The sequence below is a fragment of the Falco biarmicus genome, chromosome 2, assembly GCF_023638135.1.
Source record: "Falco biarmicus isolate bFalBia1 chromosome 2, bFalBia1.pri, whole genome shotgun sequence".
NCBI lineage: Eukaryota > Metazoa > Chordata > Aves > Falconiformes > Falconidae > Falco > Falco biarmicus.
Genome location: NC_079289.1, coordinates 77,292,885 through 77,318,249, shown reverse-complemented (window position 1 = coordinate 77,318,249; position 25,365 = coordinate 77,292,885). Strand labels below are relative to the sequence as shown.

At 37.8% G+C, this 25,365-nt stretch overlaps 1 protein-coding gene across 1 annotated transcript in view; it reads right to left on the bottom strand.

Annotated features, from left to right (window-relative positions):
• TTC3 (tetratricopeptide repeat domain 3) overlaps nt 1–25,365 on the bottom strand; it is a gene marked incomplete at its 5' end in the record, with an annotated part of 72,415 nt that overhangs the window by 22,770 nt on the left and 24,280 nt on the right. The window contains 14 exons of the mRNA XM_056329096.1: nt 1,164–1,210; nt 1,652–1,915; nt 2,711–3,025; nt 5,304–5,446; nt 6,863–6,927; nt 7,634–7,726; nt 8,408–8,509; nt 8,694–8,816; nt 12,910–13,036; nt 15,286–15,398; nt 16,131–16,211; nt 17,253–17,390; nt 19,483–19,549; nt 21,913–21,973. Of these exons, the coding sequence (XP_056185071.1) occupies nt 1,164–1,210; nt 1,652–1,915; nt 2,711–3,025; nt 5,304–5,446; nt 6,863–6,927; nt 7,634–7,726; nt 8,408–8,509; nt 8,694–8,816; nt 12,910–13,036; nt 15,286–15,398; nt 16,131–16,211; nt 17,253–17,390; nt 19,483–19,549; nt 21,913–21,973 (1,739 nt within the window). The remainder of the gene's footprint in view (nt 1–1,163; nt 1,211–1,651; nt 1,916–2,710; nt 3,026–5,303; nt 5,447–6,862; nt 6,928–7,633; nt 7,727–8,407; nt 8,510–8,693; nt 8,817–12,909; nt 13,037–15,285; nt 15,399–16,130; nt 16,212–17,252; nt 17,391–19,482; nt 19,550–21,912; nt 21,974–25,365) is intronic.

Sequence of the window (25,365 nt, the reverse complement as noted above, 5' to 3'; positions counted from 1 at the left end):
GCTTAAAGGCAGTTTAGTGGTGGGCTTGGCAGTCCTGGGTTAACAATTGGATTTGATGGTCTCAAAGGTCTTTTCCAACCTAAATGATTTTGTGATTTCATCCTTGGATTTCCAATTCACGAAATAATAAAATGTGGAATTCTTTGCTTTTTCAACATGTATATTAATTAACTCTAAAGATTTATTCTCTACCAAAAGTACATCTTGGATTTGTACAGATAAATTTATCTGCACACCAGAATAATTCTAAATGAGTGCCTCAAACATAATTAACCAAAATACACATACTTCTGCCAATTAGAATGGATTTTAATTAAGATACTAATGAAAAAGTGATTCAGAATGATGTACACTTGAAGACTTATGGGTTGAACCTGAAAAGCATCTATAAATTTTAACAAACAAATGCAAAATATGTCTAACTCACTCCAAATTTACTTTGCTTATTAGTGGAACAAACATTAAATTCCAGCCTTACAATTTAATGTCATCTGAAGGTAAAGCTGGGTTATACCATGTTCCCATTTCTTGCTTATGACTGTAAAATATACAGTACAATTAGTATACAAAATTATGCAGATTCAAGTTAAGGATGCTCAAGGAAGAATCACACTTCAAGTTCAGTTCTCATGGTAAATATGCAGTTTCAAGTTAGTAAGAGTCTGTCTGTTAAATAAGCATTTTTTAGAATTAATTTTCCTAATGATATTTTCAGAGACTTTTTTTTAAAGTTAACACCAAACTGCTCTTACCAAGTAATATGCAAATGCTATTCCCATGCACCTTATTTGCCTTATTTTCCCTATCCAAAAGAGGTGATACAGCACATCAGTGTACTCTCATCTGCTTTCACTGTGACTTCCTTAACTGCATCCTTGAAATGCTCATAATCTAAAAGGTATCATGATGGTTTGTGCTTTAACAAAAGAGAAAACCCAAGTATTTTACTGACAGAATTCTAAGAAAAATGTTAAGCAGTTTTCAAATGCTTTAAGAAAAGGGGAGTGGGGCCAGATAAAAGAGTAAATCTCTAATCAGGTCTGAATTATGATGATGTAAAATAAACAGAGATGCACATCCCTATTTGCTTTTGCAAATTTTTAAAACACCAAACACATACTTCTTTTCTGAGCTTATACCAAATAGACATTAAGCTCACTTACCAATATATTTTCATTTCCCTGCTTCTTTAATATAATGGTAGGGTCATCTATTGAAAGGATAACAAAATCACATTCATAAATGGAAATACAAATACATTATGTAACTTAGAATTGTGAGCTATGAAATTACAGTAATAATTATTATAATCCTTTATCAAATACTACCAAAACATCTCAAAGGCTGTAGACGCAGAATCTTTATGCTTAAATTGAAAGATACATACTTACTGTGATCGGACATCATACATGCATTAAAGTAAACTCACTTGCTGGTTGTGGCAGACGAAAAAACAGCAGAATGTAACCTAAAAAGGGGTGGCTTGCCTTTTGAGGCTACATCGCCTTTTAAGCACTGAACACAGAGGATCCCATATAATAAGGCAGTTAGTAGTTTGCTGAGGTTTTGGCCTTTTACAGAGCCCATCAAATGTGGTATAAAACCAGACAAAATACAATGCTTGCAAGAACGATGACTTTTGCACACTCACCCATTTTATCAAAGAATTCATCTAAAGCTTGATGAAGAAATGGAAAGTTTTCTCTGTTGTCTTCTAACAGCCATATAAAACAACGGGTTTTCTCTAAGGGTGGTTTTAAGAAATAATCACAAATTTCTTTGTCTTCAGAACTAGTTGTCACATAGTCAAATTTACTACCATACTTCTCATTCCAGAGGGTGGTTAAAACTGAAAGGTCAAGTTCTTTTAAAAACTGTCCATATTGAAGAAGGAAGTTCTTTGTAGCTGTCAGACCTAAAAGAGATGAAAAAAACCCATTTCATTCTGGCTTCAGAGTTTTAGTGATTACAGTGGGATATTCCTCTTCAAAGAGGAACAGTTTGTTCTAGAAGTGAAGTATACAGTAGCTGAAGCAGATTATGTAAAACCTTTTGTATCTTGAAAATGCAAACAAAAATGGTAAATTTTACTCTTAGTCAACACCAAATTATTATTAGCATAATAAATCTATAAAAATTCCTCAAAGGACATGGACACAACAGAAGAGAATTAAGAACCCAAATTTTGTCCAAGGTTTTGGCATCTTACATCCATTTTGCCTGCAAAACCAAACTCCTGCCTTCATCCAATTATAAATTCAACAGGAAACTACACAGCAAGGCAAGGCTACCAAAGAGCACCAAGTTAAATTACTTCCAAATCATACAATCAGCTCAACTTTTATGACAAACACCACCACTCCCCCCAATGATTTACCTTCCAGAAATAAATTTATACAAGTATTCTTTAAGCCTACTTTGGAATTTAAAGACATTATAAAAATCAATCTGTTCAATTTTCTCTTTCTTACATGGACAAAACCCTGCCAATGCTTTGCTTGCAGAGACAAGAGAGGTTGTTTCTGTGTTACCAATAGTCAAGCTTCTCTAGAAATCCTGGCTAAGGGTCAAGTAAATGAAAAAGAGGAAAGCTTTACCATTTAAAGTTAGAAAAGTGAGACTGGAAAACAGAGAGGTTATCTTTTAATCTGTAAACTGAACAACTATGTTAGGGTAAGGTGTTCTGCTATTACATAAACATATAGCCTACCCAAGTTGTTAAGATGTTTAAGCCACTTGTGTAGTTTAGGATCCACTTCTTCCAGTTCACTCAGCACATGGATAAAACCCCTTGTTTTTACTCTGTTTTTTTCTTGAATTAAGTAACTGATGAGCTGCTCCATCACTTCACATGACGTGCTACTAGTTTTGGAATATGACATGTAATCCTCCTCACTGATTACAAACCATGAAAGTAATTCCTTTAATAGTTTGGAAGCATCGTAAACAGCTGTTTTTATTTGCTCAGCATTTAGACTGATATGCTGCAGGACTCGATCACCATCATATAAATCCTGAACACTACCTATAATGGGATTTAAAAAAAAACAACAAACAAAAGAAGATTACATGTCTGTTTACCACAATTAAAACCACCAACTTTAAAGTACAGATAATTTGGCCTAAAGTGGTGTTTCTCATTATTTGCTTTATCACGACACTGAAAATTACAGGAAGTATAGAACTTTTCACAGAAACTAGCTTTAGCATTATGAATTTGGTAAAACATTGTTTTAAATTTGGTTTACACAAACAAGCAATCCTTAGCACCTTACTAGATTTCAGAAAGGAAAAAAAAAATACCAGCTAGCAATAGTAGCTTCCAGCAATTGTCTATAGAGCTTTATCTATGTGGGCTGCATGCCAGCCCTCACGCAGAGGCAGAACTCCCCCGAGCATCAGTTCTCAGAGCAAGGGCACACTTCTGAATGCCTGAGCATATACCTAGAAGCAAACCTTTGTCCTGACCCTGCCACTGGTTCTTTGTGGAACTAGAATGAAAAAGATAACTGGCTCATATCAGCCTTCACCTTCCATTATTCTTCAAGACCACACATTTATAGAATGCCACTTTCACAGCTTAACTGAGAGTAACTATAGTCAAAAGATGTAGGTCTGGAAAAAATTAAAAAAAAAAACCCAGACACTACATACACAGAGAATAATTAAGCATTGTAACACAAACAGTTAGAAGCTTACTAAAGGATTCAATGAGCTCTACAGGTGCTAGCCATGCCTGATTTTATCCTGCAGGAGGCTGCATTAAAAACCTCTGTATCTTACAAAATGCATACAAACAAGTGCTCCTCTCACTTGCACTTCCCCCCCAAATTAACAAGCAGATTTGTTTTTATTTAAAAGGTAGCTATGGCTACTAATGAAACAAAACAAAAAAAAAACCTCTTTGTGATCTAGCTAACCCCTGAAATTGGCCTCTCAGCCTCTCAGAAAGTTTGGGAGATTAAATCAGGTGTTTTTGATTTCCTCACAAAATTTCCCCAAGCCAAAAAAACCTCCAGGGTAATAGATAGCTTGTCTCCAACGACATGCAAGACTCCAATTTTATTACAGAATTAAATCATGACAGATAAAAAGGGTTGGCCAACACCAACGCACATTTTTCTGAAATGTGTTAAGTTGCTTCATGTTGACATATTCTTGCATCAGTGTCCCAACTTTTACCCACAGTACTTCAGGGTGAGTGTGTTTGTCACACCAAAGGCATTTTTAGTCCTTGGAAGTTTTAAGGGCATTTAGGACAGCCAAGTCACATAGGTGTAACTCAGTGACCTGCAGTGGATCCAATGACCAGAACTAAAGATACGCCACTGAAAAGCAGACAGCCTAGATTTCAAAAAAACCCCAACACAAACCCAATTGAACATGATTTTAGAAAACCACATGGAAGCAAAAATAGTAAACTATGGTGCTAATTGGAAGGGACCACTCTCAAACAAAATGATTAAGAAAAAAATTCTAAAAAGAGTAGCACCCGAGAGCTTTTTTAAGAGAAGGTGCTGGGATATGCCACTGAACAGGCAACAGGGTTCTGGAGAACTCCAAATATGGCATGTACGAGATGAAAAAGTGCCCTCGGTATTTAATACCAAATTCTACAAGGAAATCAATGTGAGCACTATTTTGAAGTTAACAATGCAGACAAAAATAAAATAAACAAAAAACCCAAACAAAACACATCCATTTTTCTTTGCACTATAGCTTGCCCCAATACAAAATGCAGTAGAAGTTCACACCTCCGAAATAGGCAGCACTGCAGAGCAACATAACTGTAACACAAAACCTGAAGCATTATCTAACTATATACTTACAGGTTGAAGTATTTTATCTTCCCCAATCCTCTCAAATATACTTACTCAAGTCACTGCAGTTCCTGGGCTTCAGATATTGTTTGTTCTTTAACTGAGATGCAGTTGGGGTTGGTTTGTTTTTTGTTTTTTTCTTTTTCCCTGTAGCAGTGTCCTAACTTGCTGGGCATAAAGCTTTTTCTGAAACTACTTTTAAATAGATTAACTTTGAATTGGAGCCTTTGCCCTCTTCAGGCTGCTTCGTTGTGAACAATGAAGCAAGAATAAAAGTTTCCTACAACAAACTTAACCATATGCTAACACCTTATAGTATTTAGAAACTAAAACCAGAACCGAAATAAAAGTAATTTTAAGTAAAATTTAAGAGGGGAATTATGTCCCACATTAGTATTCTACTATAATTTGACTTAGGACATTCAGAATGCTAATTATGCTACCTCATGATAACTTAGAACAATAATCTATACTTCCACATACCACTGTGATCACTGCATTGAGATGGTTCATTTCCATTTCCCATCTGGTTTTCTTCTATTTTCTTTTTAGCAGAATTCTGTGCCTCTTCTCGTGCATGTTTTCTTTGTAATTTTTTCTCTTGTTTAATCTTTAACTTCCTAAGACTGAACAAATTAAGCAGTGAGCCTTACGTTAGTTCAGGTAAGTTGCCAAAGGAGTTCAGCACATCTCAGTTATTCTTCATGTTTTACAATAGCTGTAAGCTCCATTCTATAAAATACTATGTTGAGAAGTACAACTATAATAAAGCTAGTTTTCATTTAGAAGTTTGGAGACCACAAAATTTCATAGAAGTTTCATAAAGATCAAGTATGTAAGTGTAAAATATCCTCAAGATGCAATAACTTTTACTCCCATTAAAGATGTCTGAATTAGGATTAACTTAAATACTATCAGGGTTTTTTTCTTAACTTATAACTCAGCATTTTGAACCAAATACTAACATTTGATTTCCTTAACATTTAAAAATCAATTTTTTCTATCCTCTCAGTGTGATTCCTCATTATTTATAACCTTACTTGACCAAAAAGTGTAAACTCAAGTTATATGTCAAAGGTACATGCATCAACAACTGAAATACATCATTACATCCAGCTTTTATTCACACTTCCAAAACATTCAAAGTTGGTTAGATAGTCAGTTCTGTGGAACAGTGGTGCTGAACTTGGGCCACACAGCAATACCTCCTCTCCCATCCAGCTAAAAACCTTGATGAGCTTCTTCCCTCTAGCAAGAGGAAGGAATAGAACAATGCCTGCAATCTCAGACTGCAAAGAGAGGTGGTACTCTAATCTAGTACACTTGACTTTCATGTTGAGTAATTAAGACGCTCAATCCATTCAGAAGAGTAACAAATGCCTGTTCTTTTCTAATTGTTAAGTATTTTAGTACAAATTAAATACATGTATGGAGAGCAAAAGAAACAAGTCCTCAAGGTCCGCACACAGCCTCCAAATCACACTCTCCTCAAAAAACATGTTACTTCCCTGCCTGCATATTTCACAATGAAACTAGGTTCCAAGTATAGAAAACTTAAAGGTGACTGCCACAATTTATATTCAAAAATTCTTGGTTCAAATTGCTGGGAAGTCAATGGTGCAATGGACAATTCATCCCTTAATACAGATGTGTGGGGAATCAGATCTGCATCAACTCATATCCTGTATATTTGAAAAGCTTCCTGTTACCAAACAGATACTTTTTTTTCTAAAGAATCGTATGACCAGTAGAGAGTAACCAATAACTTATTCAGTAATACCAGTTAACGCCCTCCTGTGCTCACGTTATAAGTCTGTAGCTCTGTATCTTCATTTACAAGTTAATTTAAATGATTTTATAATTGGAATATAATGTGTTTTACCAGACTATTTAGTTTATCAGAGGCAAAGGGCAAGAATAGCTTTCCAAAGTATTTGCAGGATTTTAGCAATTCTTTAAAAAAAGGTATAAAAACGAATCCTAGAGGAAACTGTTTTGTTCTCAAATTGATTCAACCTAGTTTTAAACAGCAGAGAGCTTACCTTGAACATTTCTGTTTAATACAGCCTCCTGGTGGTTCCTTAGGTTTTGTGATTTTTTGTTCAAACTACCAAAATAAGTGACATCATATTAATTAAATTTGGGTTACAATGCAACATTGCTGTACTCAAACCTAGGAATATTTGATGCTTTGGAAAGCAGTAAAAGTAATACTATGAAAGAGATAATGCAGCCCATATGCAGCCTACTGAAGGTCTACCTAAAGTTACCCCCTACTCCTACAATCTCGTATATAGCAATACATCTTTATTTGCAGAAAAGACAGGTTGAAAGATAACACAAAGTCAGGAAGAACTGGAGGCTATTTTGCTCTACCAGTGGACAGAAAGCAAATGTGACAATCATTTTTTTGGTTCTTGCAGATCAATACTGCCCTGGGAAGATGCATCCATCTTACTGTGACTCTGTAGAGGGTAACAACACTCTTCCAATACAATCATTTCATTTAGCAAGAACAGCTCTGACTTAAACTAACACAGTTCCTTTCATGTCACACAAACTAAATATAAAACGAATCTCTGGTTCCTATACATGACAGTTCTAACCAATACCATAAGGCAATGCTTGCTCTACCAGAAGACCAGGTAAGAAGAGAACAGGTAACTAATATTCCTACGTAACGTTCAGATTCTGTGATTAAGACAGCATATTACTTCTATGTTTGCAGCTACATTCTCAACTTCACTTTATTTCCTTTACCACAGTGAAAAATTTAAATATTATTTTCATATTTTATATGAACATTTACTTACTTCACATTTTACCAGACCAGAAGAACTGAAAATAACTATTTTTGAAATAAGGCCTGTACAATCAGGAGTGATACACAATTCTTGAAGAAAATCCTGCAGGAGAAAATGGGACACACAAAGACATTTAAATGCATTCAAAACCTATGTTCTTATACAGATTAGTTTCTTAATTTGAGACAACCAAGGTAATTAAAGCTAGCACAATCCTAAACTCTTACTGGATGATGAAAGCACGTGACAGCTGACTTGGCCAAGGTCTGCAAATCAAAAAGATCCTAGATCTGTAGCATACAGCTGTTATTCCCAAAGGTATGGCAAAACCCCTCCAACTTCACGTTCAAGAGTCAAGTTTAAGAATATTCTTTTATGAGTTCATACGTTGCCTGGATTTCCCTTAATTTTATATTGGCTGCTGATACTGTATTTTGTAAAATTCCTTTAGACATTCTCAATGTCAAACTGTTGCTTCAACCTCAAGACTGTAGAAGGAATAAAACTTCCATATGGGAGGACATAAATGATACAAGGGAAACAGGCTAAGCATACTAAGCCTTCACACAGACAGGTCTTTCTTCTGTAAAGAACAGCAAGATTCACCCATACTCGCTCATCAGTCAGTTTAGCAAGAGACTACTCTTTCCTGTGTCTCCTCCTGTCATTGTCATGCAGGTGAAACATCAGGCTGTAGCACTGCACTTACCACAAACCAAAAGGAATGCTATAATCTTGACTTAAAAGAAAAAAAATATGCTTATAGTCTGACACAGCTCTTACCTTATCATTTTTATCACTGTAGTTTGTTGTTTTCAACTTTTTCCAACAGCCGATATGAAACTCCACTCTACATTGCTGACAGCAAGTAATACGTATAAAACCCTAACATTGAGAAATAGTATGAATTTAACATTAAAAAAAAACAAACCACCACAACAGAAACCAGTGCACAACTTAACAGTAGATAGGATAAGATGGTGTGTTCCAGATACCTCTAATATCAAAGGAGGCAGGAAACATGTAAACAAAGTTTTATTTCCCAAACCCTTTTAGACTAAAAATTTACCTTAAAGTCTGGGTCTGTAAAAAATATTTGGATTTTGGAGTGGCCATGGCATTTCTGATATCGACAAACTGCATCTGGTTCCGGAGGGAACTTGCACTCTTCAATACAATTCTTTAAAGTCAACTGAGAAACATAAAATTACATAGGACAAATTGTGCAGAAACCAGGAAGATGTTCAGTATCTACTTGCAAACTTCTAGGGAACTCTGCAGCGAAACACACATCTTTCTGAACAGCAGATGACTAATACCAAAAGAACAATTCTTTTCTAGGGAAAGCTACGGAAGATTGTCCTTTTATGGCAAAACATTCGAAAGCACATTTGAACTTCTATCAGCTAAGTACTCCTAGCTTCCCTGCATGCACGTTTATCTTGGACCAATGTTTTACATGCTGACCAATTCCAAATGCATGAGATAAGTAAATTTTCTATTACCAAAATGATGAGCCAGGTTACTCAGATACCGTCTGCTCATTACCACTGTTCCCTAGCCCTTCAGAGTGCCTCACCTGGGATCTGGGTTACTGTAAGGGACTAGAATAAGTTGACCTTGCACTAGCACTATATAGCAATAACCACAAACGGCGCCCGCGCGGGGACACTGAAGAGGAGGCTCACAAAGCCCAAACCGGTGGCATCACCCAACTGAACCAGGAGGCGCAGGAACTTTGACTGTGTGCACCCATCACCTACGAAGGAGGTGAGCAGTTGGGAACCATGGGAGGGAAGTTAGCCCAAAATCAGCAGTGCAGCCTGGATGTATTGCGACAGCTGCTTGCAGCTCAGCAACAAGCCGCAATGGGTCCACAGCTAGTAACTTTGGACCCATGACCAAGTGTTGGACTTTCTACCTAACTAATGGCACATTGCAAATCACTGCCTGGCAAGCAGCTGGCAGACAATTGTATGATGCTGCCATGGAGGGAGACCTCGCTGCAGGAAAGCATTTGTCAGCCTGGTGGCAGATTCTGACTACCCTTCGCCAAGTGTCGACCAATTCTACTAACAGTGCTAAACCAGGGGAGGCTGCAAACTCCACTGACAACGCAGCTCTTCTCAACACACCATCAACAACGGTGATCCTGTCTGCACCTCCTCTGCCCTCAAAGCTCCCATCACCAGTTGCAGCAGCCCTGATGGCACAGAACCAAATGTGGAAACAGGACAACTCGTACAATGACTCCATCGACACTGAGAACCCTTTTGATCCAGGTCTTACAGATTTGGAAAATGAACCAGATTTCTTCCTCCCATCCCCCAGCGAGTTGACCGTGTTTTTGGGGAGGGTGAAAGGGAGTCCAGGGGATTGGTGGCAGGAATGCAAGCAGGAAGCATTTAAACAAGGGGGTTTGGGAGTCGCAGTGGCATGTCCAGTATTTTATCAGCCAAATCAGCCTCCAGAACGGTAGCCTATGCAATATGAGACTATCAAAGAGCCAAGAAAAGCAGTGTGGGAAAGGGGAATTCATAGTACGTTCACTACGTTCTTTCTTGAAGCAATGGCAGAATCTTATACACTCGCACCGCACAGTTGGAGGTCACCTTCTTCACATGGTGCTCACCCGATGCAATATATGTTGTGGTTGTCTGATTTTTGTGAGCTATGCATAGTGGCCTCGACTGGGGGGCTTGTGTCAACCCTGGTGTCTGGGAATCAAAATGGTGGCGTGACGGCCCCTGGCGCTTAACAGAGGGTGAAAGTGCTCAATGGTCTAAAGAGAACAACGTGGAGGGAAAAGGCTTGATAAAAATCAGTAACTTTCCGGCTCTCTCAGAACTGGAACTATTGGGAACCATAAAAGCATCAGTGTGTTTCCATCTGAATCACACTAGCGGGCCATATTTCAACAGCACAGGCACTGACCTGACAAGTAGGTCAGCAGTTTATCAGATTGAGTCCACCTGGTGCAATTATATAGCACCTAGAACAGTAAACCCAGCAATAGGCCCGGGAAGCCTTTTGAACAACACCTTTTTGATCGGTGGGGACAGGGCCTGGATGGGAATTCCGAGCAGGGCAGCAGGAGAGCCTTGCACATTTGACAAACTTTCTTTCTTTCACCCCAGTGATTTAGCCATTAGGGCATGGAAACTGCACGACCTTCAAGAATGGCGTAGCACAAGCTTCACAGCAGACCGTAACCCTCAGGTTCATTTCTGGAACACAGCGCAACGCGTTTTTGCTTCTCTGATCTCCTCTGTACAAACGGCACACACCCTTAACTCATTTAATAAATTAGGCTGTTGGCTTGCTAAAGAAAGTAATGTTACAAGCACTGCTCTTTCAGGTATATTAGCAGATATCGATTCTGTCTGTCATGCATCCCTACAGAACCGAGCTGCTATTGATTTTTTTATTGTTGGCACAGGGACACAGGTGTGAAGACTTTGATGGGATGTGTTGCATGAATCTGAGTGACCACTCTGAATCAATTCACACAAGCATACAAAACTTCAAAGCCTTAAAGATTTACAGCAAAGCCAGGGGTGGGATGGCTTTGGACTTTTCTCATGGCTGGGAAACTTCAGACCGTGGATCAAAAATATTGCAGGATTTATAATAACCGCCTTAACTGCCCGATTGATGTTTGCTTTATGTCTCCCATGCCTCTTTTTTTGTGTTCAGTGCTTATTTGACCGTAGCACGAATCAAGTCATGGTCACCCAGCTGCATGCAACCTTTGCCTTATCGCAACTAACAAAAAAGGGGGAATTGTAAGGGACTAAAATAAGTTGACCTTGTAGAGAAACAAGGTTGAATTGGCAGAACTGTTAGTGTACAGATAAGCAGACAAATTTGGCAGCGAAACCACAAGCGTGTGAACAGCTCTGAATAAGTAACTGCTTTGCTACACATAGACAAATTCCCAGGTGCCTTAATGCACATTGGCACATTCCAGGGCAGAACTTGGGTAGATAAGCGTTTGTATATAACTAGCACTTGTATGCAATAAACGATCTCACTTCTTCACTGACTTGGGGTCCATGCCTTCCTATGCCACAGATTACAGGATCACGTACATTCCCAGGGACAGCTCAGACCTGACTCTGCACTGGAGCTACAGAGATCTCCCTGAATAGTGTCTAGGTAAAGACATCACAGTAGCTTTATGTAAAGTCAGTTCCGAGTCCCACAGGGTTTGCACTGAGCCCAGATTAATAAAACATTATTAGAAACAAACAGACCACCAATTACAGCCTTTCAGGTATTTGTATTACATTCTCTAGAAGTCCCAGACCACCAACGTATCACTGTGGCCAGACTACTGTGGTGTCAGCTGGGGATCTGTGAGAAATCTTTAGGTCAGTTTTGGTTTCAGAAACAACAGTACTGTTGCTTCTACCAGAAATGAAGCAGGTCAGTATAGTATAGCCAAGTTCATACACTGAATAACCTAGCAAGTTCTACTGTGTCAAACTGCATCCATGCAGAGCAGCTCACGCATCTTACCTCTCATGGCATGGTTTATCCAGAAACCCTTAACAAATAACAGTGACTCAATTATAGTTTAAAAACAGTAACAGTAATAATAATTAAAAAGAGCTGTGGAGTGTGAGAAAGCAATTTGTAGTGTCAGATCCACAAGTCAGATGTTTCAAGTCAAAGAGTGAATTTTACCATACAACTCCCACTGCATCAACCAAGAACTACATGGTCAAACTCTCCTACTTGGTTTTAAATACAGCATGATTACTGCAATTTTCAACTTCACATTTTTGCTAATTTGAATTTTTAGCTGGTTCACTCTAGCATTACACTGTATATAATACATCTACTTAATGCTCAGTAATGTGCAACTAAGAAGTCAACACATAATGAAACACTTGGAGCAGATTAGAACAGTATTATTAAATGGAAATACCCAAGCATAGAGCCTGACACAGAGCCCCCACCCTCGTGCTGTAAATGGGATGCTTCCCATATGCTCAAATTTGTCCTCACCAGAGTTCTGCTCTACAAAGACCAAGCCTTGGTGCTGACAATACTCTAGACAATGAGCAGCAGCACTTGTGCTGGCTGCTCCAGACTGAAACCTCCCTTTCACCCCCCATTTCTGTTTGGCCTTGACAACGGGGGGCCAGGGAGGAAGATGGGAGGATGACAACCTTTTTATTTTTTTGAAAGGCCATCTGACAGAACAGGGTTTTTTTTGCCTTTTATGCCTTTTATGCCTTTTTTTCCCCTTTTTTTTTGTATTTTATTTTGAAACATACCTGTAAATTCTCTATCCGTGTCTCTTCAATGACCTGAGATGTTGTGGGCCAAGTTAATACTCCAGGTACAATCTTGTGATTAACCATTGTTTGCGATTTCATGAACTGATCGAGTGCATCTGAAAATCTGAAGTTTGAAACAGGTACAACACATTCAAATCATATATGAGTAACTTCTACGTATCATACTCTTCACAATTTACTTTATGAGGGGGAGGAGGGGGCAAGAATATGATCTGTGGAATGAAAGAGTACCTAGGTAAAGACATTACAGTAGCTTTATGTAAAGTCAGTTCCGAGTCCCACAGGGTTTGCACTGAGCCCAGATTAATAAAACATTATTAGAAACAAACAGACCACCAGTTCGTTAAGTTATCTGTTTAAGGACTCTTCAGTATAAAAGACTCAAGGCGTGAGCCAGTAAGACAGCCTGCCCAGAGTCCAGATGTGAGGCAGGCTGAGAGGCTGCACTGACATTCAGGGGACCCATGACCCTGGGTGTGCCTGTCAATACAGAGAGTCAGGACATGTGTATGTTCATGACTGACCTTCAACCCTGATCAGCCAGGGAAGAGGCACAGGACTCTGCTGCCTATATTTATGTTTTAAATGAGTTTTACATGGGAGCTGCTCTGCTTGGGGTAGTCTGGGCAGCTCAGCTGTGCTGTCATGTGTGTGTTTATGCACCCCTTTGGGACACATGCAGCCTAGGAGTCAAAACTAGGGAAACGAGCTGCATCTGTGGGACTGGGACACAGACATCTCCTGGGCCTCAGATGACTGCACCTGGCTACCCTGTGGAAGGAGGAATCCCCTCTCAGTTTGCAACACACTCTGACCAGGTGCTTTTAGATATTGCATATAAGAAGGGTTTACAGTTTGATATTAAACTTATTTATTTGGCACTGTACTGGGTTTATGTGGCCAGGTTGTGCTGGGAGGGGGGGGCAGCAGTGCTGCAGGGGCGGCCTCTGCGAGGAGAGGCCAGGGCTGCCCCAGCTGGCTCCAGCAAACCCATCACGGGGCACAGCTGAGCCCCTCAGGCAAGATGGTGGCACCTCACGGAAAGCATGGGTAAGAAAAGACAAAACTTGCTGCACAGCTGTGAGGAGTAAGGAAAAAACAAAGTGTGAGAAACAGCCCTTCAAGCACCAAGGTAAGAAGGGGGAGGGGAGGAGGTGCTCCAGGCACAGAGCACACGTTCTCCTACAGCGCCTGAGAGGACCCTGCTGGATCAGGTATCTGCACTGCAGCCATGGAAGCTCCCTGCTAGAGCAGGGGGACATGCCCCAAAGGAACTCAGGCTGGCGGAGAGGGCCCATACAGCAGCAGGGGAGGAGGGCATGGAGGAAGGTGCAGCAGAGAGGAGCTGTTACAGACCGATCACAACCCCCATTCCACATCCCTCTGGGCAGCTCCGGGGAGGAGGGGAAAGCAGAGGAGTCAGGAATGAGGGAGCGACGTTGAGCCTGGGATAAAGGAAGGGTAGGGGAAAGGTGATTTTTACTGTTTCCCACCATCCAACTCTATTTTAACAGACAATAAATTAAATTCTTTTTCCTCAAGCTGAGTCTGTTTTGCCTATGACTGTTATTAGCAAGTGATCTCCCTGTCTTTTTCTCAACCCCTGGGCTTTTTCGTCTTATTTTCTCCCCCTCTTCTGTTGAGAAGGGGGAGTGGGAACACAGCTGGATGAGGATCTGGCAGCCAGTCAACCCATTACAGGGGATTTTGATTAAGTAGAGCAATACAGTGATATACTGAAATCACAACACAAGCATAACATAGCAATTGCAATACACTATTGAATCAATACAAACATGATTCCTGTTACCGGTCTCTATACGTTTACCATCAGGATGCTGGGAAGAAGTACCGCCAGGAATACGTGGGCTGAAGCCAGCTCAAGCCCTTTGCTCTTGAGTTTATCAGTACTTACCCAGTTTCTGCACTTTATGTTCAGCTAAGCCACATGCACACTCCCCTCCTCTCCCCCATGCTGGTCTGGCTACCTCAGGAAGACATTATCTCAGGGAACCAGATGACTCACTGGTGCAGCTGCTTAATCTAAAACCAAGGTTACCCTCCAGTCTCCCTAGTGTTGAGATAAGTTAAGCTTTCTTTAAGATACATTTCTCCCTGAGATCATTGTTTTTTTGTAGTTCATCTATGAACTCTCCTCCACTGCAGGGGTGTGCTGATCAGTCATATCCCCATGCCCTGGAGTCTGCTTGATTCAGCGGCTTCCATCAGATTCTTAGCAGTAACAAACTTAAAGTTGTAATAACTCAGTCTGATGTATGAATCAGTGATTAACAAAGAATAATTTAAAAAAACCCTACATCACGGTTTCTCAAATGAAAGTATTATACCAACCTGTTTTGTCTGAGGTACACTTTTCCAATTCCATAGTATGCCAAACAACCAAATCTTTCCTCCTGGTACTGTTCAATTATTTTCTTAAACTGGTCTTCAGCCTTTGTCAATGCCTTCAAAGTAAATTTAAGACAAAAATATGTGGCACTTTGCCAGAAGCTTTTGACTTTCCCTCTCCTTTTCTTGCTCCAGTAGAGTGGGTCAGTATGCCCTATTCTTTGATCACTTCTGAACCGTAAAGGGAATTAAGCAACTCTATGATCACACACAAAGGCTTCCCTTTTTATAAAAATGGCAACTTACTCAGTAAATAAGGGCTCCCTCTGAAATAATGAAATTAAATGATTGATCTCACTGAGCTACAACCACCCAGACGTTTTAAAATTCATTGGAAGACACTGAACAGTTTTAAAACTGCAGAAAAAATTAAAAAAAAAAACAAACCCCAAACAACCCACACTTTTGTTTTGGTGTTTTCGAAAACCAAAAGCGTTCTTTCTTTTGTTTTGAAAGAAGAATGTTTGCATCAAAACCGCTAATGTATAAATACATTACAACAAAGTAGAAGAAAAATAATTGACTATACTTCATTAATACTTAGGAATCTCATTTGAAAACTTAAAAAGAAATTTTATTTGGTTGCTTAATTTATCAAAAACCATTAAAGATCTAGTCTTTTATTTTACTGTATTTATTTATTATTTATTTATTAAACTGTATTATTCTAAAATTTAAAGTTTTCCTTCCCCACTAATTTTATGTCTCTTAAGAAGAGACAAAAACAAATGGCCAACTACCTGAACTAGAATTTTGAATAAAAGCAATATAGTGGCTTAATGTCATACCTCAGGCTGTCCTATTCCAAGAAGAGCAGTGGCATGTCCATAGATGATTACAACATAATTAATAATATGAAGATTCAGTTGCTGCAAATAGAGCCAAATTATAGTAGTAACACCCACAAAAACACTTTTCTGGTAGCTAGAACATTACTGTATATTGTGAATTGAAGATCTTCACTGCAACAGAGCTAGAAAACTCTTTTCTCATCATTCTTATCATAGCCTCTAACCAGATTTATGTTACAACTAACATAAAAAGTAAAGGTTAACTACAGCTTTACTGCTGGTCATTTGGTACCCCTATGCATTTCAAAGTGATACATCCTGAAATGTCTGCTCTTAGAAAAGCTGTAACTACAGGTCTTACTATGTTGACTTCATGAAGTCCAGTGTGTCTTTGCTACGTTTCATGTTCAGAACTGAGCAGATTTTTTCTTCTTTTAAATAAAACCCACCACCTTTTCTCAACCTTTTTCTTCCTAATAAACTAGGTCAAAATTCCAGATGGATCGGTGCACTACTTCCTCGGACAGGCTTACTTGTTGGCATTGCAATAGCCCTTACTAAAATGAGAGCTTGAAACACAGCAACACATGTGCACACACATTGTCACACAAAACTTAATACTAGAGTACAATAATTTAAAGAAATCCAGAAGAACAAATGTCAGTCAATGACTGATTGGCTAGAGATATATATACACAAAATTTCACAGTATTTGCTGTCAAAGAGTTACCTGACCTGAGAATATAAATTCTTTTTACCCTACCTTATTAAGAATAAAGGTTAAGCTGACAATGGACAAATAAGATATTTGGTAAGAGCATCTTGGTTTGTTCTTATAAGAATATTATTTTGCTAAATATTTTTCAGATTGCATCTAGAAATGCACGTGTATGCTGAACATTACAGAAATACATCCTATGCTACTACTGGGTTTTTTATCCTGTTCTCATTTGTAAGCTCCTTGACATACTTATCAGTGAAACACCTGGCATTGTAATCAACATCACCGGCAACAACACAGTAATAATGACTATTTTGGTGGAAGGAAAGAATGAAATACTGCAATGAAAGCATAACCTTCAATTACTTTGATAAACTAGGTTATTTTTCTAAGCTTACCTTTAATTCTGAAGGATTTAGAATGCTCAACAATTGCGAAAAGGCTCGTTCAGCACTGTGACATCGCTGGTCCATCAAGGCTGTATAACCGTCACAAACAAGGGATTTAACATCTTCTGGCAACATAGCTAAATCCACCTAAAATATTTAGGAAAACAGTAAGTCCAAGAGAAAAAAGTATTTTCCTTTGGGGTTCGTGCTTTGTGGGTTTTTTTAAAGCAAGCAAGCTATTTGCTAAAATACTTACCCAACAGACAACTGTTAATATTGTGTAATTCCTGGAGTTTTATCACAACTTCACTTTTAAAGCAGCAGATCAGGTACATTTTTATAAAGCTGTTTTAAATTCAACTTCTAAAAACTTAAGTTTTTCATGGACCTACTGCTGCTAATCTCTTAAAAATCTAGGCTTTGTTCTAAGGTTATACCCTTTTCTCTCCAGAAAGTTTCAAGTATAGTTCAAGCATCATTTTAATCCTTCTGACATATGAAAAAATCGCCAAACCCAGACCTACGCTCTTCCTCACTTGTACATTATTTTGTGTACAAACATTTTTGACAAACCTGAGAACTATTCCTTTCTGTCTACACTTTCTCTCCATCTAGGTTAATCGTTAATGTTAGAAGGTTTCAGAATGCATTATGTTATTAGCCTTTCACTACAGATACTTCCTGAAGTCTGAGGGAATTTCCAGCAGTGAAACTGTAAATCAAGACAAGCAGCTGCAGAATTAAGAACTTCCATTCCCTTGATCTGTTGAAACACTAAAATAAAGTTAGCTTCAGGAGCAGATCACCGTGGCAGGGTAGAAGTAATCTGACTATTTAAGAAGCTCCTCCAACACCTAATCCTGCAATCATAAGTAAAAAGCAAGAGTAACGAGGAGGCCCACCTATGTATTTTAGGCCACTGCATCATTTCAGTATGAATTAATTTTCAATATGAACAAAAAGCCTATGAAGTAGGATTACCTAACTGCCTTTTCCTCCCCTCTGTCCCATATGCCAGCATTTGAGCCTGGGATTCTAAAGACAGGGGCAGAGAAAAACTGAAAGAGTGGGAACGTTTGCTGAGAATGGAACATAACTTTTGAGTTGCCCTATTTTTGTAACGTTATTCCAATGGAGTACTTAACTGTATTCCTGTGAACTGAATTACACTTTTGATATACTAAATTTATGTCCTGAATATTTTCCTAAGCATCTATGAATTTCAATTTTATTTTGTCTTCGTCCTGTCAACTGACTAAGAAGGACAAACATAAGAAAATACTCATGATCTAATAACAGTTACAAACAAAAGTGGCAGGGATAGTGGAAACTACAAATAGATAAAGAAAAGATCAAAATGCAGAAATGAGCTAACGAAAAACATGATTAAGACTTATTTTAATTTCCTAGAACTAATGCTACAAGTTAATGATGTCAGAGCACAGAGTTATAGAACAGGACAAATTATATTAATTTAATGTTAAGCTAGTAACACGTGAAGCTGATTAAGCCAACTAAAAATGTTACTTTCAATACTAATAATGCATTAGCCTTACAAAAACAGGTATTTTCAAGAAAATAAGGGCAGAACCTGCACCTTCTTCAGATTCCAGTTATGTCTTACAAAGTAATTAATCAGAATAGAGTTTCCAGTATCTGCTTCCCCAAATTAACAGAGAAGAAATGATTAATTATGTATGTCTCCATGATTTCATTCAAGAACTTTGGGATACTCAACATTCATTGCTCATAAGGCCTGAGAAGGAGAATTCTCAATTTATAAATTTTATAGCATTTTCAACAGCTATTCCAACAAAATGTTCTATGATTATTTTCAAATATATATAATCAGACAGAGGAAAACATATTTAGTCAAAACTTTGGGAGAAGTATTATAAATCCCAGAATGATTTCCAGTGATTTTTGTCATTTTTCTTATGAATTAAGATACAAAGGAGCTACATTACTAACTCATGGGTTTAGCGAAGTTATTCTATGACTATACTGAGTTTCGTTACACTAATTTCCAGTGTGAGGTCTTACAGGAGGGGAAGGAGAAGCAAAAAGATGACTACCAGCAACAAGACAGTATCAATCAGCGTAATCATATAATCTTTGTCTCCTGATAAAAGTAATGCTAAGCATGAAGTGTTAAATTCCTGAATGAACCAAGATTTTGAACAGTGGTACTAAAAGGTCGTTTACACTCAAGGTTTTATGCTGATGAATTCCCAGTTACCTGTTGCACAGTACAGAAGAGTTTATCCTGTATGGCTTTAGACTCTATCTTCAAATCAAGGTGATCTCTACAAATAACATGACAATGGCATCATGAGTTTGTGTACATGTACTTTATATATAGTCTTACTTTCAAGAAACAGAAACTTCAGTGCTTTTATCAACCACATCACTTTCGGCTACATGCTAGAGATTATTATGGCACACTTGCACAATCAGGTAGCAAGTACTATAATACTATGAAGAATTATGATGCTATTCATATAGTTTGTATACTTCTGGCTCAGGAATCACCAGGGCTTCAGGGAAGTAGCAGTCTTCTCTATCATTTTATTTGCCTTCTTTTATCTTCACCTTATTCTCAGCTGAGTTGAGGGGCGGAACAGGTGACTAGAGAACTTCCCTACACCAAAGGCAGCAGTATAAGAAGGTGCTTAGGCTTCTTTCCCCTTTTCTACTCTTCTTAAGTATAAGACCCTTTATCCTAGCACAACTACCACTTAAAATCAAACATATGTAGCAGCTACGCATGGTAGGGGCAGAGAGAGCAGAGGAGAGAGAAACAGATCTGTTCTTCTCAGCTCTTCTTTTCCACTACTGCAGCAGAAACACCATGCAAACTATAGAACGTAGCCAGTACAATGAAGTGGTAAAGTATTGCTTAATACTCTAAATCCTCAATGCTAAGATTGCTAGCCAAGGCTTAATACTTCTATATAGTCTTTTGCTAATACACATGCAGTTCTGTCCCACGTTCAAAGGCATCAAATGCTCATCTGAGATAAATTCTTTGCAGTGTCAGAGGATGCCCTAGATTTTTAGAAGCAAACCCGCTAATTACAGAGATGGAGGCAAGATTGTAACTGATCATGCATCTCACTTCTTGAGATACATCATGTTTTTTGTAGGTCTAACAAACTTTGCCTTGAGAGAAGCAATTGTGTAGATGGTTTAGTTACATTAAAGACGATTTGTTCCCATTGTGAATTCTAATGTTTCCCTCCTCTCTTCAAATGGAAGGATAAAGAAGTCAACAGCAACCCAGTTAAATAACATAAATAACCTCTCTTATGACTAAGTTTCAAATATCCTAGATACAGCGGTATTCAAAACAGAGTTGGGGGAGGAAGTATTGTAAATAGAGATTAAAAGATGGTAGGTTTTGTGGTCATACTTTGATGAGGACTGGGGACAATCCAGTTCAGCTCCCAGGTTTCCTAAAGGTTTGGACTCTTCTACATGAGAAATCTGCCTTAAAAAATTAGCACTTCATGAAAACTTTTCTATTTCAATGTAAACAGCTTATTTTGCTGTACCCCTCATCTGTTTTTAATCATCCTAAACACAACTAAAAACACTAGCTGAAACATACAAGCAAGAAAGTACAGTCAGCTTAATTTGTCCTATTTCACAGCTCAAGTTACTGAAAGCTTCTATTTCTACATGTCCTTATGTAGTAAGTCATCATTTGCTTCAGTCATCTTACAAATAAGTCAGCAGTAACAGTTCTTTACTCCTTAACTATCTACTAGATGAGGAAGTACATTGGCATATGGAATCACCCATAAATGCAGCAATTTCCTCCCACCTGTCTGGAGCATGTTGGCCCCAATATCACTGGAAATAATTATTTATTTTGTTAAAATCTGTTTTAAACATTGTAACAGATGGAAGCAAAACTTTTTGCCCATAAAATCTATAGTACTTTTTATTTCAACTAATTTAATTTTGGCCTCAAACCGTCAAACGTTCATTTACATTCAGCATGTTCTACAGGAAGTATTAAGGTACTTAAAATTATATATGCTTCTGTTTTAAGCAAAAATTCCAATCTACGAACGATTAACAGGACTCTTAAGCCAAAGTTCTTTTCTAGTATTCAGTTCTGAGACTGACTTACAATGCTTTCCTTGCAGTCAAAGTTCTTCTTCCTAGTAAATGTATGAAGTGTCTCAGAGAAGTTTTAAAATTATTTGGTACACTGAGTAGAACTAGTACAAAGGGGCCTTAAAGATAAGACAGAGCCTGAGTTATGTCGTGGTGTAAGTCTGAATGTAACAACTGGAACAAGATTCCTATTATCTTTTGTTGTAAAGGAAGCACTTTTTTGTTACAGCTATACTATGTGACTTACCTTGGGGCAAAAATTTCTAAACAGCAGTTATTAAAATTATGCCTTCACTTACTAAAATTCAACTGAGTGTTGGAAAATATTTAGTTTTCAAGTAATAACTCAGGCTTTTCATGAAAACTGGAATTTTGTGAACTTTAATCAGCTATCTTAACATGAACTATACCCTGAAGAGTATGTAAACAACGTTAACAAAGCAATTAGTAAAGAGCAAGCAGCAAGTCAAAGCTGCATTAACTCATTTTTAAGTGCTACATAAAATAACTCAAAATAAATTAAAACATAAATAAAATTTCTTACCTTGTCTTTTCAGAGTCACCAGGACTGGATTTTGGCCTTCCTTTGTTTTGATGACTTTGGCCTGTAATGAGAAAAAGTATTTCAAACAAACTGATCATCACCTGTAACAGAAAAAAGTGTATTTGTAAAGAAAATGTGAGTTCTAAATCATGTATCTTAAAACATTTACAATATGGAAAACTAACACAATCAAAGTTTTTCAGTAATCCACCTCTGAGTGTTACAGTATGAATTCAGTATTATTTTTATTAAATAGTATAGGATTTTATTAACCCTATAAAGGGGAAAGGACACTTCAAATAAACAGAAAAATCTTAAAATCCTGTAGAATATGATCTGACTCTACAATACTGTAACAACCATTAAAAGTGGACTCCAAGCAAAAGAAATCAGTATGAAAATTGTACAGGAGTCTGCCACTTCAAAAGTACACTGCTAAAGGAATTAAGTTCAACCCATGTTAATCTCAGAAATGTAAACGTATGAGTTGGATTGATATAAATTACAAAATAAAAATGTTTGATGATGTGGAAATACTATCACAAAGACAAGAAAAAAATCTATCATGTGATACTGATTCATTTCTAACTCCAAAAAACTTGACCAATGCACTTTATAACTTCAGAGAACTAACACTGTCATTGGTTAGTTACAGGGCTCTACAAGCCAAGTAAATAAATTCATTAGTAACAAAGAAGAAGAAAACATGTTTTAATACTGTATTGTGATTGGTCAAAACCAGGAAGTATGCCATTAACTGCAAAATAATCTCTCAACCATTTTCTGTGCAATTAAAATATAACATTGGCATCTGAATGTGCACGCGCATACTCATGACTAAGTCAAGAAATTTTTGACTACCAAGAATTGTAAAGTTCAAACTTCACAAGGTATTAATGACTAGAACAGCAAGAGTGACAAAATCCAGTACGGAAGAGCTGCCTTCTAGTAACCAGACAACTAGACAAACAAGGAAAAAACAACATTTCTGAACTGGTAAGGAACAAACAAGCAGCTGGCACATTCAGTTATAGTGCTGCTGAGCATCACATCACAGATGTTCCTTATTACATATGGTAAACTGAAGGTGTGTGGAGCAGCAGATTTTTTTTTTTTTTGCTAGTTAAACCTAATGGATTTTACAAGGCATATAGGAATGTCGCCTTCTGCCTCAGCTACCTGTTCCAAGAGGGCATAGCTCCAGCTATAAACTTCCAGAAGCAGTTTAGGGGGCAACTGTGGCTTCCTAATATTGGACACAATCACACAGACAACATACAGTCCAGCACCTGGATTCAAGGTATTTGAGCACTGGAACCTAAACATAAGGTACAGCTACCTAAATCATTAAATACTGCTTGATTTATTATTGTGCTTACGCTGAACTACCTTAAAAGTTGAAAGAAAAAAGAGATATTACATTTATAGATATATAAATATTACATTTATATATGTTTCATTAGCTATCTATGCTTTAAAATGTTTACTTTGTGATACTGAGAAGTATTTTCTATAATTAGATACAAATTACTGAGGAAAAAATACAAAATCTACCCATTTGAGTAATCCCACTCAAGCCAGTGAGATATCTCGTGTACTCATTTCTCAAGGTAAATCATAGGCATACACATTTTGCACCTTGTGCCAGAAGTAGTTTTTCATTAAATATTACTTAATGACATTAAATTTAAATTGACCAGAACATAAATCAAGTATCATGAAGACTGAACATGTTCAGAATTATCTCATGAACCATTTCTTGAAATTGTCACAATGTGTCTGTTGAAACAGTTCACACACTTTAAAAACTCCGAAGTTACACTAATAATCATCACAAATTCCTCATAGGAGACACATTTAAGTGATGGAAAACAATAAACCTTTTGAAAGCCCGAAAACACTTCAAGCATATCATTATTTAATCATTTAGAGATACAGATATATTACTTTTTCTTCACTGTATAGGTTCCTTTCCCTTAAGAAACCGATCTATCATTCAATACAAAATCTTATCGAAGATAAAGGAATACAAGCCTTCCTGCTCACCATCAGAATAAAGAATTAATCAGCCCTATTTTTTCATTGAGTGATCTAATGCTAAAAGCCATTCAACAAAAATTATTTCTGAAAAATCTTCTACAGAAATGACTACTCACATATACCACCCAACTTTAAAGACACTGCTTTCAGATTTTTTTTAAAAATACTTTTAAATAAAATTAACAAGCAAATCTTGCTGAATTATAATTAAAACACTTAAAGAGATACATTACTTCAACAGCAAACATTATTAACTTACCCCACAAACATTTTAAAATATTAGTAGAAGTAGTATTGCTTTTGCTAGACATTCTTGTTAGGAGTGAACAAAGATATTTAACAGAAACGTACACATGCTCAAAAAAACAGTACATGCAGACAAAAACTGAAATTAAAAAAGACAGTAACTTTAAGATAAGATATAGTGGCATAAAGTTACTTTACATGAAATCTCCTGCAAGTCTTAAGCCTTTCAGTGAACAAAGGCTAAGAACAAGCTATTCCTCCCCACCCACAGCAAACTTGTATCAGCTAGCCATTCAGAGTGTAACTCCTCCTTTCAAATCACAGCCAAATCAAATATTTTCTTCTACATCAGTACCGACATAATAAGTTTGAGGGGGGGGAGAAGGAGGAAGGAAGAACAAAAAAAATTCTCATGGAATCAGCATGGGCTTTTTTGAAATTACTACATTCAACGCAACATTTCACAGTCCTATGATCTCTAGCCTAGAAGAATTTTCAGTGCTGCCCAACATTCAGCCTTTCATTATCTCTCTTCCCTCCTCAACCTCGCTAAAAATCAGCTATCCTTCTGACACCCTGCCCCTTCACAGCAGCACAGACAGACTGCTGGCACCCTGCCCCCTAACCAACAAGGGCAGCATCCTGCCCACGTTATTCGTGTAAAGTACGATTCTCTCAAATCCCACGATTATCAGTGCAGCCAAGGGGCAGAACGACTCTCACCCTCATTCAAAAGGTATTTGTATGATTTGGTCTTGCTGCCAGGTGACCTGCACACCAAGTGTCCCTGGCAGCCCGCTGGAGCCAGAGCATCACGAATAGTCAGTCCTGTGTTTGCTATTGGTGATTGGGTGGGTCGCCTTGTGGGCACATTGGTCCTCATCTCTTCCACTGCCTCAATAAAGCTTTGTTTTATAAGGTGTCGTCAGACTCCATTACTATTTGAACCACACCTTCTTGCTCAGTAAAATGTTTCGATTCACTTAGTTGTCACTTGCTTCAAACTCATTCAAAATTTCTGTGGCCTCCACGCATTTCATTTTGCTCCTTCACACAAATCTACACATAGTTCCTCAAACCTGCTTTGTCTTCCAGAGCTTGATTTCCCCTTTCTAAAACCTTTCTCTGATTTGTGGTTTCTGCATTAAGTTCCTTCAACACTGCTTT